Source organism: Oncorhynchus clarkii, chromosome 19 (genome assembly GCF_045791955.1).
Source record: "Oncorhynchus clarkii lewisi isolate Uvic-CL-2024 chromosome 19, UVic_Ocla_1.0, whole genome shotgun sequence".
NCBI lineage: Eukaryota > Metazoa > Chordata > Actinopteri > Salmoniformes > Salmonidae > Oncorhynchus > Oncorhynchus clarkii.
In genome coordinates, this window is record NC_092165.1 from 17,176,907 (window position 1) to 17,196,711 (window position 19,805).

General features: G+C 41.2%; 2 protein-coding genes across 2 annotated transcripts; both read left to right on the forward strand.

The window, feature by feature from the left end:
- Nucleotides 1–10,979: 10,979 nt before the first annotated feature.
- On the forward strand, nucleotides 10,980–12,952 carry LOC139374146 (lecithin retinol acyltransferase-like). The gene is made up of 2 exons (XM_071115153.1): nucleotides 10,980–11,559; nucleotides 12,176–12,952. Exons 1-2 carry the CDS (start codon nucleotides 11,008–11,010, stop codon nucleotides 12,326–12,328), a joined length of 705 nt encoding a protein of 234 aa, XP_070971254.1. The 5' UTR covers nucleotides 10,980–11,007; the 3' UTR covers nucleotides 12,329–12,952.
- A 667-nt stretch (nucleotides 12,953–13,619) lies between these two features.
- LOC139374147 (lecithin retinol acyltransferase-like) lies at nucleotides 13,620–17,606 on the forward strand. Its single transcript, XM_071115155.1, has 2 exons — nucleotides 13,620–14,123; nucleotides 16,751–17,606. Exons 1-2 carry the CDS (start codon nucleotides 13,620–13,622, stop codon nucleotides 16,904–16,906), a joined length of 660 nt encoding a protein of 219 aa, XP_070971256.1. The 3' UTR covers nucleotides 16,907–17,606.
- Nucleotides 17,607–19,805: the final 2,199 nt, after the last annotated feature.

Here is a 19,805-nt window from a genome sequence, read left to right on the forward strand (position 1 = left end):
AGTGATACACTATATATGCAAAAGTATGTGGACACCCCTTCAAATTAGTTGATCCAGCTATTTCAGACATGCCTGTTGCTGACAGGTGTATAAAATCGAACACACAGCTATGCAATCTCCATAGACAAACATTGGCCGTGGAATGGCTTTTACTGAAGAGCTCAGTGACGTTCAACGTGGCACCGTCATGGGATGCCACCTTTCCTTCATCAAATGTCTGTCCTGCTAGAGCTGCCCCGGTCAACTGTAAGCACTGCTATTGTGAAGTGGAAACGTCTAGGAGCAACAACTCGAAGTCGTTGGCCACACAAGCTCACAGAACAGGGTTCTGAAGCGCGTAGTGCGTAAAAATCAATGCCAGGCATTGGCTGGAGTGGTGTAAAGCTCACCGCCATTGGACACTGGAGCATTGGAAACGCTTTCTCTGGAGTGATGAATCACGCTTCACCATCTGGCAGTCTGACGTATGAATCAGGGTTTGGCGGATGCCAGGAGAACACTACCTGCCCCAATGCATAGGGCAAACTTTCAAGTTTGGTGGAGGAGGAATAATGGTCTGGGGCTGTTTTTCATACTTTGGGCTAGGCCCCTTAGTTCCAGTGAAGGGAAATCTTAATGCTACACCATACAATAACATTCTAGATGATTCTGTGCTTCCAACTGCATGACAACGCCCGGGTGGACAAAGCATGGTCCATACAGAAGTGGTTTGTCGAGATCAATGTGGAAGAACTTGACTGGCCCCACCGAACACCTTTGGGATGAATTGGAACGGCCGACTGCGAGCCAGGCCTAATCGCCCAACATCAGTGCCCGACCTCACTAATGCTCTTGTGGCATTAGTTATGCTCCAACATTTAAAGGAAAACCTCCCCAGAATAGCGGAGGCTGTTTTAACAGCAAAGGGGGGGGAGGACCAATGTCAATGATTTTGGAATTAGATGCTCGGCAAGCCAAGCAGGCGCCCACATACTTTTGGTCATGTAGTGTATAAGCTTTGTTTGTAAACAATGCAATTGTAAACAAGGGCTGTATAACCTTAAAACATTGTTAAAACTATCATTTGGATATCATGGATGGCCAGTCCATAGCTCTGTCTATGAATTTGAATGTGCCTCAGTTACTTTTTACTTTCACTTGAGTAGCCTTTTTAAAATAGTAGTAATTGTACTTCTACTTTTAATAAAATGTCCTTAAAGTAACAGTACTTCTGCTTGAGTAGGATATTTCAGTACTCTTTCCACCCCAGGGAATGACCCTTTGTCAGTAGTGGGGCGGGCAAATTGGTCCTACTCCAACCGTGGCTGCATTTCTTAGGATAACCACCAGTGGGAGTTGAGCTACCGTGATCTGAGGAACACTGGAGAGGCCATACAATTCAGGTGTAGGGTGAAGTTGCCTCTAGACACTGATCTGGGGTTATTTTAGAATTTTCCACACTAATGGTAAAGGTTAGGATTGGGGGAGGCGAAGCAGATCCTAGACCTGTGTCGAGGGGAAACTTCACCCAGGAGCTACAATTTCAGACAACGTTGTCTATACTATAACAGCCTCAGCTCCTTACAGACCGTTACAAAAAGATTCCTACAACCCTTCTTTCTGCAGACATAGAAAAATAGGAAGCGTTACCACAAACATGCTTCTTACCGACGTTTAAAAATAGGAAACGTTTTCACAACCATTCTCAGCTTCTTACAGACAGTGGGAAATAGGAAGTGTTCCCACAATCCTTCTTTTTTTCAGACAGTGAAAAAGAGGAAACGTTCCCACAACCATTAAGAGGCCTGTGAATCACAGCATGACAGAGAAATCTATTTTAACCGGTCAATCTATCCAAATGAGAGTTGTTTAAGCCTATAAAGTGAATCAAACTTAATGAACAAAACACAAATAGTGTTTATGGTACTTCTGAAAAAGGCTTTTATGTTCTGTCAAGACGAAGGCGGCGCTGTCGGTGGTGATGCATGTCAACACAATATTCCCCGCCAATATCTCACTGTCATGAAATGATTGTTTACGAGAGGGCCTTGAATTATAATGTGGGTATTAACTGTTAGTTTCGCTTCAACCTGTTGGGCAAGCGTTTCCATGTGTTGATGTTGCGCAAAAAAACAAAGCAGCTTTTATTTTTTAAAGCTCTTAAAAGCTTTTATTCGTATTCCGAGACGCTCTCACACCAACAATTAGGCTATTGGGACATTGTGATTTGAATTGGAGCCTAGCAGAGCACGTAAGGGATAAATAGTTTAGAGAACAGTTGGAATGGAGGCTACTTCCATTGCTGTAGCGCCCCAAAAAGACCTGCCTACGTACATTTCATGCAAATGTCCCCACTCGAAAGTCACAGGGACAATGCAGTATGTTTCAAGTGGGCTTTTTTTTGACGGCAGTGAGTTGTCGTTAAAGCACGCCTACTGTTAAGAGAGCGAAACGATAAGAGGTTACTTTTGTTTCACAGTTAAGGTGAGCTACAGTCAGGACCAAAATGATTGGAACTCCCGATAAAGATGAGCAAAAAAGACTGTATAAAATAAATAACACAAATAGAGCTATATTGCATGCTCAACACTTTTGGAAAAAAAAATTATTATATATTAATACAATTGCTCAGATAAATAGATTTTTTAAACAAGTAACACTTTTCTCTCTCAAAAAGATAGGGGTTAAAATTATTGGCACCCCTGTTTTCAATACCTTGCAATAATACATTTTTCTAAAATAGTTAATTGACCACAAAAATCAACATTTTGCAAAGGCCATCTCAGTCTCCGGACTTGGACCCCATTGAAAACCTGTGGTTTGAATTGAAGAGGGCAGGTCATCAGTGCAAATGAAGGATATCAAGCATCTGTAAATATTCTGTATGGAGGACTGGTCTAAGATTCCCTAAAACATTTGAGAAAAAGGATCAGTGCCGTTATCCTCGGAAGGTGAGGCATTGCAAGATATTGAAAACAGGAGAGACAAATGATTTTGACCCCTATCTTTTTGAGAGAAAAAATATGACTTGTTTAACAAAATCAATTTTTCTGAACAATTGTATTAGTTTAATTGAAATGCATTCCAGGTGATTACCTCATGAAGCTGGTTGAGAGGATGCCAAGTGTGTGCAAAGCTGTCATGAAGGCAATGGGAGGCTACTTTGAAGAATCTCAAATAAATATATTTTGATTTGTTTAACCTTTTTTGGGGTTCCTACATGATTCCAAATGTTACTTGTTTAACAAAATCTATTTTTATGAGCAATTGTATTAGTTTAAATGTGAAAGCCTTAATGGTGAAAGAGCCACATATGTTTGCGATACTACAACAACAAAGAAGTTACTGCTGTCACGACTTCCGCCGAAGTCGGTTCCTCTCCTTGTTCGGGCGGCGCTCGGCGGTCGACATTGCCGGTCTTCTAGCCATCGCCGATCCACTTTTCATTTAGTTGTCATTTCCCAATTACTGGTCATGTATTTAACCCTCTGTTTCCCCCATGTCTTTGTGTGTGATTGTTTGTTGTTCAGGTCGGTACGTTCCCGGCTGTGTTTTTCCGGGTGCTGTTTTCACCCGTGCTTTGTGGCAACCATTATTGTTCGCACATTGGTATTGTTACTGTGTGCTATTTCTTAAGTAAAGTGCGTTGTTCACTCATCTCTGCTCTCTTGCGCCTGACTTCCATGCAACAGCTACAACGAACTGCAAACAACGAACACTGTGGGTTTTTTTTCTATCATAGCATGCGGTATAGATTACAAATGTGTTATTTCGTTGTCTTGATGACTTCACTCTTATTCTGCAATGTAGAAAATAGTAAAAATAAAGGAAAACCCTTGAATGAGTAGGTGTGTCCAAACTTTTGACTGCTACTGTAGCTCTGTATATTATTTATTTGATACAGTTTTTTTTGCTAATCTTTATAAAGGGCAGGGGAGAACGACTGCCCCCTCTCATTGAAGCCATGGTAGTTCAAGGCCGACCTCGGTACTGCCGGCAATGTTAGGTGAAAACAGGATCCCCCATTTTAGTGAATGGGAAAAGTCTTCGGGGTCAATCTTCATATAAATAAAGACCATTTTTTCGAAGACAATCATGGTACCAACATTTGTTTCGAATACACCAGATGTCCTTCAACCAATGATTTTTTAAATCGCACACAGAACAAGTTATAATGATCATTTTGTTGCTAATCTCAGCCTGCAGCACAAACTGTTCCGACCTGAGACAGCAGCTTAACCGGCTTCATTTGGCTTCAATGCGCTATTGAGTCTTCACATAGGAAGGAATGGTGTCACGTGATCGATGGCTTTGTCCAGTCATATATACAGTCATTGTTCAAGGGTGCCAATCATTTGGGACTTTACTGTATTTCAATGTATATACCCTACACATTGATTCAATTATAATTCCTTTTGAAAATACAAAGACTTGTTTGTTGTGGAAAATTGGTCAAGCATTTAGCCCCCTGGATATATTACAAGAGAATATTCAGTATTTATATTCAGGAATATGCATACATCTCCTGTCCTGTCTAAAATAAGAAACATCACTGCAGCCAGTTGTTGACCTAAAGTGTCTTTAAACCGCCTGAGAGTTTTTCCAGACGTACTGACACATCAAGTTTTACTATGAGTCAGGATGTGAAAGCTATGACACGTTTCATTGTCCAAAATCAATAAATCGGTCTGTAATCAATTACATGAACCACCATTGTAAAAACAACCAATACAAAAAAATGCAGTGACAGTCCTTTTCATTGTGGTCCTCCTGGGAAGAGAGTTGTTCCTAGCTACACACATTGTTAGCCCTGAATCTAACACTGAAGCTACACATTGTGTGTACTGTGTAGCTCCAACACTGCACACATTATTAGCCACGAAGCCTATGAATAAAAACAAGGCTTCCAATGGGTAACTTTGCGCCTAATTGGCTGCGGTATCTGGTATGTTTTCTATTTTTAAGGAACTTCTGGAGGATGGAAACAGATGGCCATTTGTTTCTGGCAATGAGACTATAAACAACATATCAGTGTCCTCATATGTCCCAAGACTTGGAGAGTCTTGGTTCATTTTGAGGCCATGGAAGAGACAATATTTCCTGTTTGTTTAATAAAGTCCTACTACTGAATATGAACCATCAGGGCGTTCTAGGTTATTGTTTTTTCAGTCGCCCGACACAGATTATCAGCCTTGACCCTAGCCGAAACAGCCTGGATTTGATCTCCAGAAGTATGTCATTTAGCAGACACTCTTATCTAAAGTGACTTGCAGTAGTGCCTCCATACATTTTCGTATGGGTGCCCCAGCAGGAACTGAACCCATGACCCTGGCGTGGCAAAAGACCCGCAAAAGGGGGTTTCACTATCACCGTTCGCTACACTGGTGTCAGAAGTGGGATGCTGTCCGTGAGGTCATCGGAGAGTTGTGTTCATGTGGAGGACTTGGTATAATGAAGCGCAGTGTCAAGACCCTTGCCTTAGGTAGGCTTTCGAATCTGGGAGACCAGGGGTTCGAGACCCGCAAGGGACATTGCCCTGTCGCTGACCACGGGCAAAAATAATAATAATCCCAGAACGAGAGTTTGATTGAATTGAGGTCAGAGTTCTGATAGGTTGGGCATGAGATGTGAGGCATTAGCTTCATATAGGCTATTAGGCCAGGAGTTCAATCCCAGCAAAAATGCCCGACACCCCTCTACGCTGTCGTCCAACGGATTTCAAGCATTCGGGGGCAGTTGAGAAATCTGAAGAATTGGGATCTCTGACTGGGCAGTAGTGGTACACTGCTCTGGGCAGTGCCATCTGAATGCATTCAATAGGTGCATACAAATAGGTGCATACAAATAGGTTCATAAAAATAGGCGCATACAAATAGGTGCATACAAATAGGTCTATTAGGTACATTTTCACCCAGGCAGTGCTCCGGTATTTTCTTATTTCCACCAGGGTCTTCATTGATGGATCTATATATAATATGCTGTAAATGAACCGTAACTGACACTCATAATAGCCTACTGTCTTGTATTGGACACCCATGCATCACCATGCACACCACCATCAACACAATGCTAGATGTATCTTATTTACTGGTAGCTAGGCTATATTTCTGGCAAGGGGGTCCAACATCTTCTTTCAGTTCTTTTTTTGCTTTCCACGCCAAAGCAAACAGTTGGAGGAGTCATAACGATACCTAGTGGCTCATGAAGCTACATCTGTAGCCCCCGCTGTTGACATTGGTGAGAAAGAAAGAAAAAAAATCACACCTTGGCTACCTCTCCGTAACCCACTTTTACTTTGGGAAACAACATACGAAACCCAGGCACCCAGACAGATAAGGCCTTGCTGACCTGGGAGTGAACTGTCGGGCCCGTCAAACCTAAAAAACGGTGAACTCTCCACGAACTTTCGCTGAACTCCCCTCTTCCTCCTCCTTGAGACTGGAGAGAGACGCCAGATGGAAATTGTTTCCTAATGCTCCCGGACTCTCGCAAGTGCCAGGAAGAAATACTTGGGACCAACTGATAAGATAGGGCTTGGATGCTCTGTCCTATGTTGGTGTGACTGTCTGTTGAGAGGAATTTGTGTTGGAGAGTTTTGAATCACGTATGCATTTACCATGAGAAAACAGAACACCTCTTCTTCTTTATTAGTTAGCTACACTGAGGTAACTGCATAGACATTTGAACCTGCAATCTGCCTTTTTCCAGTTCTGTATTTAGTCTGCTGCACCCACTGGTGTTTATAAAATGTGGATGACTATCAGTGCCGCTGTATTAAAGCCACCGCGCTGCCAATTTGGTGGTACGCCTTCACATATTTTTTGGGGGGGGGGAGAAGCTATAAAAATTCATTTATTAACGTCTACATTTGTTTTTTGCGAATTGTATTCTATTACAGATACCTGAATAAATACTTTAAAATTAGATTATATAAGCTAAAAATCTAAATTGAACATATAAAAACACATCCCTTGAAGTATATATTTTTTAGAGAGTACTAATGCTGCTGTCCTCACTACGACTAAGAAATACTAAAATACATGTAATTTTGTCCTGTCGAATCCTCTTAATTCCTATGGGGGACTGCTCCTTCTGGGAATACCAATATGGCGGCCGACGGCATCAAAGCCTCTCATTGGCCATTACATTGGCTTCAACACTAAGAGATAGCTGTGTTCAATTTTTTTTATTACATATACAGTGCAGTTAGCTGTTAAGCCAGTTAGTCTAAGAATTTCAAGTCTCAGTATGGGGAAAATCCCAACTTCAACTTCAGTCAAATGTTTATTTAGTCTCCCATTGACATCAAAGCATGACCAAGTGGAAATTCTGCTTAAAGATAGAATCCGCAGTAGGGGGAAAGAGCGCCACTGGCTGCCCCACCACTGTTTTTGTTGACGAATTGAGGTGTTTCACGCAGCATATAACAAAAAATTTGCAGTACATATTGCGCTCTCCTATCACAAGTGCAATGACGTCAGCGGGGATTTGCAGTAACTTCTTGGTTGTTGCATCGCAAACGGACCTGGCAGTTTGACCGCCAAGGATTCCAGCTTTAAGTGGAAGTTAAGATTCACCCGTATTCGCCTTTGTAACCCTAAATGGTTAAATGAGTTATACAGTGTATATCACTGACAGTTCAGTCAGAAGAAGCAATATGCATAACGGGCAGTTTTTGGGTTATCCTCAAAACTCGTGACTCTCATCTAGCCAACATGATTCTCTCAGTAATAATCTCAAGTTTATGAAGTCAAGAACAAAGCCGACACTGACTATTGGTGGCCTTCATGGAATTACCTTTCAGGATCCTTGTTAAAAGTCCCCCAGTGGTGACAGCTTTAACTATAACTGGCCATTTGACTGGGGTGTAAATCTCTGAGTGGGAAGAGGCCAAAGGTTTGTTTTAATGCCACCCAGGAGTTCAATTTATGGTCACGGACTGTAAGCTCATTCAGCTGAACGTGGTATGACCACCAAACGTGGGACATGAGAGCGCTGGTTGACATTTGGTTATCATAATGTTCTTCATTTTTATACCACATTCTGCATATGGTAAGTTCTTAAAATATGACATTTGGTTTATATAATAATATATACCCCCATTAATACAGTTGTTGTTCAAAAATAAGTAGGCCTATGTTTCATTTGCAAATCACAAAATGTCATGCAAAATCTATGTAAACGGCATGATTTAATGTAAACTTCAAGATTTATGAATCACTCCAACCACGTTTCCATCTAGAGTTTTTATGCAAGTAAAGTCACATGACAGCTGTGATGGAAACAGGAAGTTTCAGTACAATTGTATATATGCTTACAGTATTTGTTTGTTCGACATGGTGGGACCCAGATGCAGACATGGGAGGCAGATGGTTCGAGTCTCTGATATTTATTGTAATCCAAGGGGCAGGCAAGAGAATGGTCGTGGACAGGCAAAATATAATAACAAGGTCAGAGTCCAGGATGTACAGAGTGGCAGGCAGGCTCGAGGTCAGGGCAGGCAGTATGGTCAGGTAGGCGGGTTCAGAGTCAAGGCAGGCAAGGGTCAAAACCGGGAGGACTAGCAAAAAAAAACAGAGAAAAAAAAAGCATGAGCATGGCGTAACACGCTGGTTGACTTGACAAAACAAGACGAACTGGCACAGACAGACAGAAAACACAGGTATAAATACCCAGGGGATAATGGGGAAGATGGTTGACACCTGGAGGGGGTGGAGACAAGCACAAGGACAGGTGAAACAGATCAGGGTGTGACAGGATTACTATTGCAACAACACATCATCAGTAGGGTAAAACTAACCTGTCTTACAGCTCATGCACAATTTACGATCAAATCTGTGCACCAGAACTTTTTATAAATGAGGCACTTGGACTCTGATTTTTACCGTTACAAAATGTCACATTACTTTCTAACAGGAGTTGGGTGCATTTAAACAGGTTCTGTTGGGATCGTTAGGCTATCTATCACTTCTCCAGGCACTGTCAAGATCTGATCATCTGTCCAGACTTAGACAAGCGCTGAACTGTTGGATTGGACATCTTAAGACACCAGTCACTTAGGGTTGAGGGGAGTTTGATGTCAACATGCTCTTGACTTGCCCTGGATATGACCACAACAGAACCCTTTTCTGACCCCAACAAGACCACTTCACATCTGCAGTCTTGTAAAGGTCAATGACGGTCAGACGTCAACTTTTAACCCCAAATATTTTTGTTGATAAGAGGCCGGTTAGAAGTTCATGCAAGACGTTTCGACTCCATCTTTGTTGACTTCTGAATTATACAACATCGACCCACTTTGGAGCCTTTAATCTGTCCAGACTTAGATAAACACAGACACTGAACTGCAAATCCTTTATTTTCTAACATCAACCCACTTTGGAGCCTTTGTTATGGACTCAGGACCTCAAGTTAATGTACAGTTTGAATGATAACATGATAAGCCACTAGTTTTGGGGTTGAGGGGAGTCGTTGGAGTAAGAGTGAAGGCAGACCGAATATGGACTGACAGCGATAGCCCCCCAAAGCAGCCATCTTAAAACTCTGTTAGCCTCTATTTTGAAGGCAATAAAACCCAGTTCTCCTGTTCAACTTCAGCTACCATCGCCTCATTCTTTAGGTAGTTAGCTAGCTAAGGAATGGACCCATTTACACTAACATATTATACATGTTAACAGGGAATGCTTGATGTTTGTCCTTGACGTTCCGTTTCTTGGGGTCAAGGGGCACAAGTTTTTAATAAACACTTGACGTAGTTGTATCCATCCAGATTCCAGTTAACCTTGAAAACCTGAGGCGTTATAGGTCACACACTTATTTTGCTATACTCTGAAATGAACAGCCATGTATTCAGGTTGGTATATATTGAAAGACATATCAAATGAGTTGAACTCCTTTCACCAAAGGAGCTATTCATGTCCAAACGATGAACGTGAAATTGGAGCCAGTAGGATTTTATCAAGTAATCTGCTGGTCTACGGAATGCCACTTTGTTATCATATGCCAGTGTCAGGTAGCTAAATTGGATCACTGAATACAATATTTATATTCACGCTAAATGATCCTGGATTGGAGATAGTCCTAACAGACCTGCCACTATGAGTCAGCAAAGCAGGCCAAAAGCCTACGGTCTGCAAAGCAATCAGCTAAATAGCCTAATTAGAGAATCTCACATTTCACAAACCAAGACCGACTACAGTACAAACAAAAGTCAACCATTTTACTCCAGGTCATTGGCAATGAATGGGATGGGAGAGGCTAACATGTTGGGGATACTGTACCGGGAGATACTGTAAATGAGTTAAAAATGGCTTGCTATGGCTCTCGACCTTCGCCTCTCTGGAATCCATATGGGAGCTGCAGTGATGGGGCGGAGAAAATGGGGTACCCCCCCCCCCCCCAAAAAAAGCAAAAAAACAAAGGGCTTGCTCCAAAAGTAGCACAATGCTTGGCAGACAAGGTCAGTTTACTTAGAATACAACAACTGTAAAGATCCCTGAGGTAGATTCGATTAAAAGACAGTATAGACCTAATAGGCCAGACAAGGTGCTCTTCAAAATGTTGTATTGATTGTCCCATAGGGCCTACTGTATATAATACAATAATAAAGGGAAAAAAACTTCAAGATTCTGGGCACAAGGTCATCATTTTTTTATTTGATAAATCTGCCTTTTTGATTATAAAATTGTAAATAAAAATATCTAATTTATTCGTTCAATATGATTCCAATGAGCCTGTAATTATAATTTGTATATCCTACAAATGTAATGGTTGTGAATTTAAATTACGCAAATCAACGTACATCTTCAGCGTAAACAAATATTAAAAGTATAGTAAACAATATGCCAAATTATGTAGACTAAAGAAAAAAGACATACGTGCCAAAAAATACCATAGCAATGTCCTTTGTGGCCAATCGTGTCTTCGGGGTTTACCTTCGAGCTGCACTGTCCCCTCCTAGTGCACTTACGCATATAAACCCACTTCTCCCAGACAACTCTCAGAAAACTTTGGACAGGAACTTTCAACATGCTCGACTCGTTGACATTTCTCGTCGAGAAGCTATCCCTTCTCTCCAACTTCAAACTTTTCGAGTTTAAATGGACGGATAGGAAACGCAATGAGGCGGGATTCAAAGAGCGCACGATGCACAGTCACGCGCCGTTGTCTCTCCAGAGAGGGGACCTTTTGGAGGTGCCGAGAACTTTGTTCACGCACTTCGGTATCTACTTGGGTGACAACAAAGTCGCTCACCTGATCCCGGATATCATGCCCGTGCTAACCAACGATAAGATGATCATCAAAACAGTTATCACAAATAAGAGACTCATCATGGGTTGCTTGTACAAATGTGCCACGGTGCGCGTGGACACTTTGGAGGACTTTGTGTATGGCTCAAACATATTGGTGAATCATATGGATAGAAAATGCAAGGCGCAACAACCGTTCCCAAATGAAGAGGTTGCAGAGAGGGCAGAACAACTCGTCGGCGCCATCCCTTACAGTTTACTATGGAATAACTGTGAACATTTTGTTACATACTGCAGATACGGTTCAGCGAAAAGTCAGCAAACGGAAATGGTCATTCATTTTCCTTGCATTATTTCATGTATTTATTTTATTTTCACAATTACGTTGTGCATAAGTCTGGCCCCTTAACTTTTACGCTACAGGAGATAAATGTAGTGTCTTCTTAAAATATTTTGCCTGTGCATAACCTGTATCCCAGTGAGGACTGTTATCTTTAGATTAGGGCATATATAATGTTTTCAGAGATTTGCATTTACATTAATATCATTACAAATGTATCGGATTGAATTGTTGATTTAGGTTAGACCTGGTTGCATTATTGGGAACAGCATCATCAACCTTTGAAATTTCCAATCCCATATTTTCTATTTATATTCATGATAATGCATCTCCATTTGAAATTACATTATGCCATGGTTAATATAATAGGCAACTATATTCAGAAACATTGTGTTTTATTCAGTGTTACGGAAAATACATATATTTGGGCTTTGGTTTGTTGTTTTGATGTTGTTTCATGCAAGGTCTTCTTCTCTCTTTTCTTCCATATTTCATAAACGTTTAGACTTGTAACATAAAGAAATTGAATATGCCTAAAATGAATTGCTCATAAAAGTCCAATACATACATGTTTATTAATTGCATTATTTATCTCCTTTCTATGCAGTTTTGTGAGTGCCTGAAATCAATCATCCAAGACCAGAGGAGTGTCTTTCTCAGCGTTCTCCTGGGAATGATCTACATCGTCTGCTTTGGCCTTGCACCTTCAACTACATTACCCACAACCCTCATCTCCTTCACTCTGTGGATGGCCGGCTGAGAGGCCAAAGTTCAAACCTTCAAACACTCCCGATGGACATTTCAATGGAAACTATTTAGGATCGTGTCTTTTCATTGGTCCTTGTGGTGACATTACTTGGCACCTCCCAACTCATACGCCTTTGGTATAGGCCTAAAGTGGCATATCATATAATAGGCCATTGTTACAGCAAGAGCTACTTTTGATTTGATACTGGCCAGCCAAAAGAAAACAGAGGTTAATGTGGTTGTAGGCCTAGCAATTTACATTTGAGTGTTCATGTCAACACTTACTGTATTGTATGTAGGCCATTAAGGCATTATAAAGCCTTTATAAAGGCCATATGATCCCTCTGTGACCAAAGTATCATCCCTATTTCCCCCCCAAAAGATTGGCCAAGGCACATTTTCTACTTTTTCAATCTTACTGTGTAAGTCAATGTTGTCTAATCTGTAAATAATTTCATTTCTTCAATAATGATACTCTTGTATAATGTTTTTATATAGATACATTCAGTTTGAAACTCTAAGAGTACTACGCTGATTAATACAATACTTTTACGAATGTGTTTTGAGAGCAAATCATTTTGTTTTCCATCAAATACATTGTAAATATAAGAAATGTTAATAAAGATATTGGAAGTCATCATTTGGTTTGTTTTGGTCTGGTTTCAAGAACAATTTAAATAATTGACTGTATTTTTCAATACAGTTAGGTACATGCAATCACAGTGCCTCTTAATACTCACATTGCATCTCTGTCAATACCACCCACAGCCTTTTCAAATGATCATGTTATTGATGGAATATTGGCCGCATAAAATCCCCAATACATCCCCATAGTATTTCCAAACCCAAATACTTAATCATATAAAGTAGATTTACGCAAGAGCCACACTCATAAAATAAACACATTATCTGGGTAGTATTTCTTAGTAATGACTATACTTTATTATTTTCTTTCTACTGTACCATATTCACAGTTCCAGACATATCAAGAGTGAGTCAGGATTGTACGGCTCAACCTGACTGTTTATTCAGGCTATAAAATATTTATGACCTTCTAAACTGGGGATTTGTTTTTCTGATTTGCCAATGACAGCCACATAGCCAGAACACTTCCCCCGATTAAACCCTCGGTTGTGAAATTAAGCCGCCCTCAAAACCACACGATTAGCAGAAAGCTCCTTTATTTCTGTCGAAATTGCACTGCAAAGTTGCGAAACCTCTAATCCCACACGCTTGGCTCCTCCCAGACCCTTAGCCCCAATAAAACGGCCAGGTGTCGAACCATTGGATATAGTTCTGCCACCATGATTACCTTCCTCCAACTCCTCAGCCTCTTCTTCATTGCTTCCAAAGTGGATGAAGAGGACAAGGACAAAGACTCTAAGTATGACCTGTCCTTGTACAAACGTGGCGACCTTTTGGAAGTTCCTAGAACTCTCTTCACCCATTTCGGCATCTACCTGGGCAACAACCGGGTGGCCCACTTCATCCCGGACATCCTTCCGGTATTCACCAAGAACAAGGCTGCCATCGGCAAGATGGTGACCAACAACCGGCTGATTCTAGGGGTGATCGCCAAGTCGGCGAGCGTCAGGGTGGACTCGTTGGCGGATTTCGCGTATGGCTCGGAGATCCTGGTCAACCACATGGACAAGCTGTGCAGCCAGCCCCCCCTGGAGGGGGACGAGGTGGCCAGGAGGGCAGAGAAGCTCATGGGCTCCATGACCTACAGTTTGCTGTGGTACAACTGTGAACACTACGTCATGTACTGCCGCTATGGCATGGCCATCAGCTACCAGACCTACCAGGTGGAGTATGGGGTTCTCCTTTGTCAGAGCACACTGTTCTTACACGTTTTAGGGGTAGCATGTGATCGGAAAATCGATGGTGATTTCACGGGCGACTAAGATCAGTCACTGCAAACTTCTCAGAGTGGAAGCCATCACGTGACACCCCCTCCAGGGGATAGCTGGGGGTAGTGAAGGAGATGTTAAGAAAACAATGCTTTAGTTGAGACTGTAGGAATAACATTGTGAACCATGAGCCAATAGTACACTTGGTGTTACATAATGCTCAGGGCAATGAACCAATTGGGAGGAGTTTTTTTAAATTTAACCCGGCAAGTCAAGAGTTATTGCTGGTTCAAATTACGGTCAGACAAAGTTTCGTAACACTATTTATATATTATTGAGTGAAGAACCTACTGAGACATATTAAAGTGAATCCCTGCCGATAAATACGCCGGGGAAGCAAAAACGACATAAACGTATTGCTCAATGACTTGCATTAGTACATAGCTTTGCTGTTAGAGCGTTAGGCTACACACTAAACATTTATTGGAAGGAATCAGCTTTAGCACAGAGCATATAGTCTCTCCAGCCTTTTCGGAAATGCCCCTTTTGGTACATTTTAGCCACAAAAGTGCCTCTATTTATCCAGTCACCTATGTCATAGGCTCAAAAAGGTCACACGGGAGAGATATTTTCTGAAAGAAAAGAGTTTGAGCACGTGGGTTGTGTGGGAAATATGGCAGGAATGAATTTGATGGAACAGACACAGATTACGGGATAATAAAGTGTTGTCGTGAAGTTGACCTCAGTCACCTCACATGCCAAAGTTATTAAGCGGAAACATACATATAAGGGAAATGATTAGGATGAAACCTTTCTTCAACCTTTCTTCAACCGTCAGTTATGATTTGGTCTTCCAAGTTAAAGTGCTGTTTCACGCTGACGTCGACTGATTATGTTGGAAACTATTGTCAAATAGCGGCTTAGTTGCTCAACTCCTTTGTTTTTCGAGAATGGATTTACAACGTCTCTTGTATATATCGGCCTACTTAGGAGTAATTTAGAAACTTAGTTCAGATGATGGCAGTTGGCATACACTAGAGGTGGCTCATTTGTTCCAGCCCAGCAGTAAAACGCCCGGTTCAAATGATCATGATTCATGGACAAGCTCCTCAAAATCTCGAGAGCACAAAATGAGTGAGTGTCATCAGGCCCCATATTTATAAGGCATATCAGACTAGGAGTTCTACTCTATAATTAGATCCCTGTTATCCATGCATTATAATCTAAAAGTCAAAGCTGGTAATAGAGCAACACACCTAGTCACTCTTAGGAATACGGGCCCTGGTCTGAGTTCAGCAGGGCAGTGTTGTGGAACACTCAGAAATATATTGGGTAGAACAGACATGAAACCTCTCTGGCATGTAAGTAAGGAATCGGGTAAGCTCTAATCATGGCATTTCTATCTGAACACGACACAGACGTGCTGGTACCAACGTCTAGTCTAGACATGCTGTGGTCACCCCTAGCACAGACGATAGCCAATCAATGTGGGAATACTGCACACTGATGCAAAGTACTGCAAGATGAGAGCAGTTGAAATGGTGTACATTTCTCTGAAAAGGTCAGGGGGATAGATTGCTTTTAGGCCAATGAAAGGTGCACTCAAAGGGTGATTCTCTACCCTTCTCCAAAAGTGTGCACTTGCACACTCTCCGTCATGGATTCAAAAGCATCTGATTGGTGCAAGTAGGTAGTTACTAACCTTGGTTGAATCCATGAGAGGAAGTGTGAAAGTGCACGCTTTGTGAGAAGTGTGGAGAATTGGGACAAGTCACAGACTTGTTGAGTTGGACTGTAGTGCACTGGTGAGCAGCACCATCTAGTGTTAATGCATTAAAGACCCTCATTTTTTAAACCTTTATTTAACCAGGCAAGTCAGTTAAGAACAAATTCTTATTTTCAATGATGGCCTAGGAACAGTGGGTTAACTATCCTTGTTCAGGTGCAGAACGACAGATTTTTACCTTGTCAGCTCGGGGATTTGATCTTGCAACCTTCCGGTTACTAGTCCAACGCTCTAATCACTAGGATACCTGCCGCTCATGTGTGGCTGTTTGGCTGTGGTTGTTTACTGAAACAGTGGAGGGGTAACCACGGCTGTTGTTTGAGTCACAGTTTGCCACTTTAATGTAATATAAATCAGTAGGTCCTAGTACCCCTGGATGGGTACCACTGTTACACAGTACTTTATTAAATAGAGATACTGTATTTATAGTTGAATCACAATGTTCTGTCAAATTAAGACACGTCATGCTGTTTCATAAATTGCTGTATCTTCATTGTAATTTGCCTCTTGGCCAGAGCTCCTTTAAAATGAGATTTGCATCTCAATGGTTACAAATGGATGTGGATGAATAAATAAATAAAATTGACAATAACGATTAACCATTAGAATATCAGAGGCCCCAATTCAATCAAACAAAGACAAGGGCTTTCAAAGATAAAGGCAAAGAGCACTCCTCTTTTTCACTCAACGTTAATAAGATTTTGAGTGTTAAAACACTCACAAGCTTTCATTCATCTTGTGGATTTAAAATAATCTGTAAAGGATACTTACTCTTGTTTCATCCTCTCTCCTGCAGTTCTGTTTGACAGTGAGGAAGATCATCTGCAGCAGGATGAACGCCTACCTCACAGCCCTGTGTGGAACGGGCACCGTGTTATACCTGGGCTCCGTAACGCTGCTCAACACAGTACCCACCCTGCTCGTCCCCTTCACCATCTGGATGGCATCGTAAAAACGGCCACAGACACACAGAGAGGCTCATTGACATGACTGCGGAATATGGAAGGCTTAAATCATGTCCCACTATCAGTATCACTGTTCATGGAAAAAAAAAAAAAAGCATTGTGGGAAATGTCACGTTTGTGTTGATAGTCTTTTTTATTAGACATATTATTATTAAACATATTATATTAGTTTAAAGTTTTTTTTATAGAAGAGTAACCATCTTACACATCTGGTATTTACTGTGTATAACAGTCTTTAAATGGACAGCCATGTTATTTAAAAAAAAAGTTGTTCCCGATAAAGGCATTGTTTTGACAGTATATAATGGACATCATGGCCTTTATGGTCACAATTATACAGACAATAATGACATTGGCACAGGATGGACAAGGTGGAATTTGACACTGTTATTGCCATACTCCGACAGGGTGAATGTACTGAACTATGGCTTTCAACTAAATTCACACGCCTACTCTCCCTTGCGCAACTTTTCAATTAGCCTATTGCATCTGACTTCTTCTTTATTTAATACTAAATTGTGCAAATGTTCTTCTCCTGTTGTTGCCCTTACCTATACTCCCAGTAGATAACACTGTAAGTAACATTGCCACGCTTCTGAATGAATGCATTCTTCTGGAACACATGGGGAGACAAGTCTACGGGGAAATCCCAGGCTCTGAATATAGAAGTCCCAGAAATATGCTCAATTTGTGCTCAATTCTCAGCCATTATTGTTTGTGGTGGTTTCAGCATGGTTCAAGCATGGTTGAAAGGGTCTCTGCTACTGTAGTGATAAGAAGCAGTGTTTTCTCAGTCGGCGATATCCTTTCCATCCATTTCGGTCTCAGAAATAATAACAAACCAGTGCAAAAAAAAATGTAAGTTCAGAAGTAATCTGATGCCAACAGTGCTGACATTTCCTTTCCTAATATGGCATATCGGATGGCAAATTGAACTCATGACTGCAGTAAACATAACGTACATGTAAACATTGGATTTTAAGGATGATTAAACATTCAATTATGAAAGTATTTGCGGAATCGGAGGAGACAAAACATTGAGATTGCATTACATGGGTTTGTGAGTAAATTTCTTCTTCCTGTTACTGAGGACACTAGACATTCACGTGTAATACATGTGTTGTTACGACAGTACTGGGACATACTGTGTGCCCAGAAACACTCATTTAAAAGAGCATTTTACTGAGAAAAAAATATTTATCATATATTTCAAATTTAAAAAGGCTTTCTATTCCGCTTTCTATTCCGTGAATGTTCTCAAGTTATAATTATTTAGCACATACAAGCCCCATAGCTATACTAACAGCGGGCCTGTGATTACTTCCTGTCAAAACACATCATTTAAATGACCCACCATTAGGTGAGCTCTGCATGTGCAAAATAATGATAATGGTGAACTAATGAGAAATATCTAGAACATTTGGGAAACGCACCCTTTTTTAAAGGTTCAATATAAAGACATTGTTAGGCCTTTCCTGCATGCAAATAATAAGCTGAAATTAGAAACACTAAACTTAAGAACAGGAAGCATAGAAATAGAGCACATAGAATAGAGCTACAGCTTCTTAGACTTGCTTTCAATTAGAATGACAGATCTACAACTATAATGTCTATGTGAATTTGGTCAGGTCACTCAAAAAGTTAGATATTGCAGCTTTAAATGTCAGTTTAAAAAAAACAAGTAAAATGCCTCTAACACTTCCTCTCAAAGATACAGTACACCCAGTCTAAAATGACACGCATCATCTAAATCATCAACGGAAAAAAATTAGAAATCGCAATACTGCCTTGCTTTTACAGTGCTCAATCATCGAGGGATAATGAAATAATGCCAGTGGGTGGTGGTTGACTCTCAGAGGTAGTTAGGTGGCCACCTCACTAAGTTCTCATATAATTTCCGTGGAAGATTCTGGCCACGTGTAACGGACACAAATCTCTCTCCCTTGCTCTCCCTATCTCTTGCTTTTTGTCTTTCACTCTCCCTCCCTCCCTCTCACTTTCTCCCTCTCCCTATATTACTACCCAGGCAGATGGCTGACTGCAAAGTAGAAAATTGCAGTTGGAATAATCAACATTCTATTCCAGTGGGGTCTGTGTGGGACCCTCCATAAGGCAAACACTGAGGGGTAATATAGCCTACTGGTAATAGTGCACAACGGAGTGGTCTCGCGGTTTAATAACCAAGCAGCGACTCGCTCACTCAATATGTGGATCATTTGGTGATTTTTTCCATGACAGCTGGATCCAGAGTTCTGAGTTAGTCTGTTGTTATTTTTTAACCCAAGAAACCTACAGGTAAACTGCCAAAATATAAGAAACACTAACATAAAGTGTCTTAAGAGGGCAATGGGCCACCACGAGCCAGAACAGCTTCAATTCACCTTCGCATAGAGGAGGGATGCTACACCAGTCTTCCCTGAGAAATTCCATCATGTGGTGATTTGTTGATGATGGTGGAAAACACCGTCTCAGGCGTCGCTCCAGAATCTCCCATGGGCTCAATTGGGTTGAGATGTGGTAACAGACGGCCATGGCATATGGTTTACATCATTTTCAGGCTCATCAAGTCATTCAGTGACCACTCGTGCCCTGTGGATGGGGGAATTGTCACCCTATCCCCCATAGACGGTGTTGGTAGCCAAAATAATGGCCTGCCCCAGCATTTTCTATACATGACCCTAAGCATGATGGGATGTTAATTGCTCAATTAACTCCGTAATCACAACTGTGATGGAAGCACCTGCTTTCAATACACTTTGTATCCTTCATTTAGTCAAGTGTTTCCCTTATTTTGGCAGTTAACTGTAGCTAAGTCCTTAGCAGTCAATGGTATTATACACAACATCGCTCAATTCTCCCTTGGATAAGAGAAGCGAGGCTAATTGA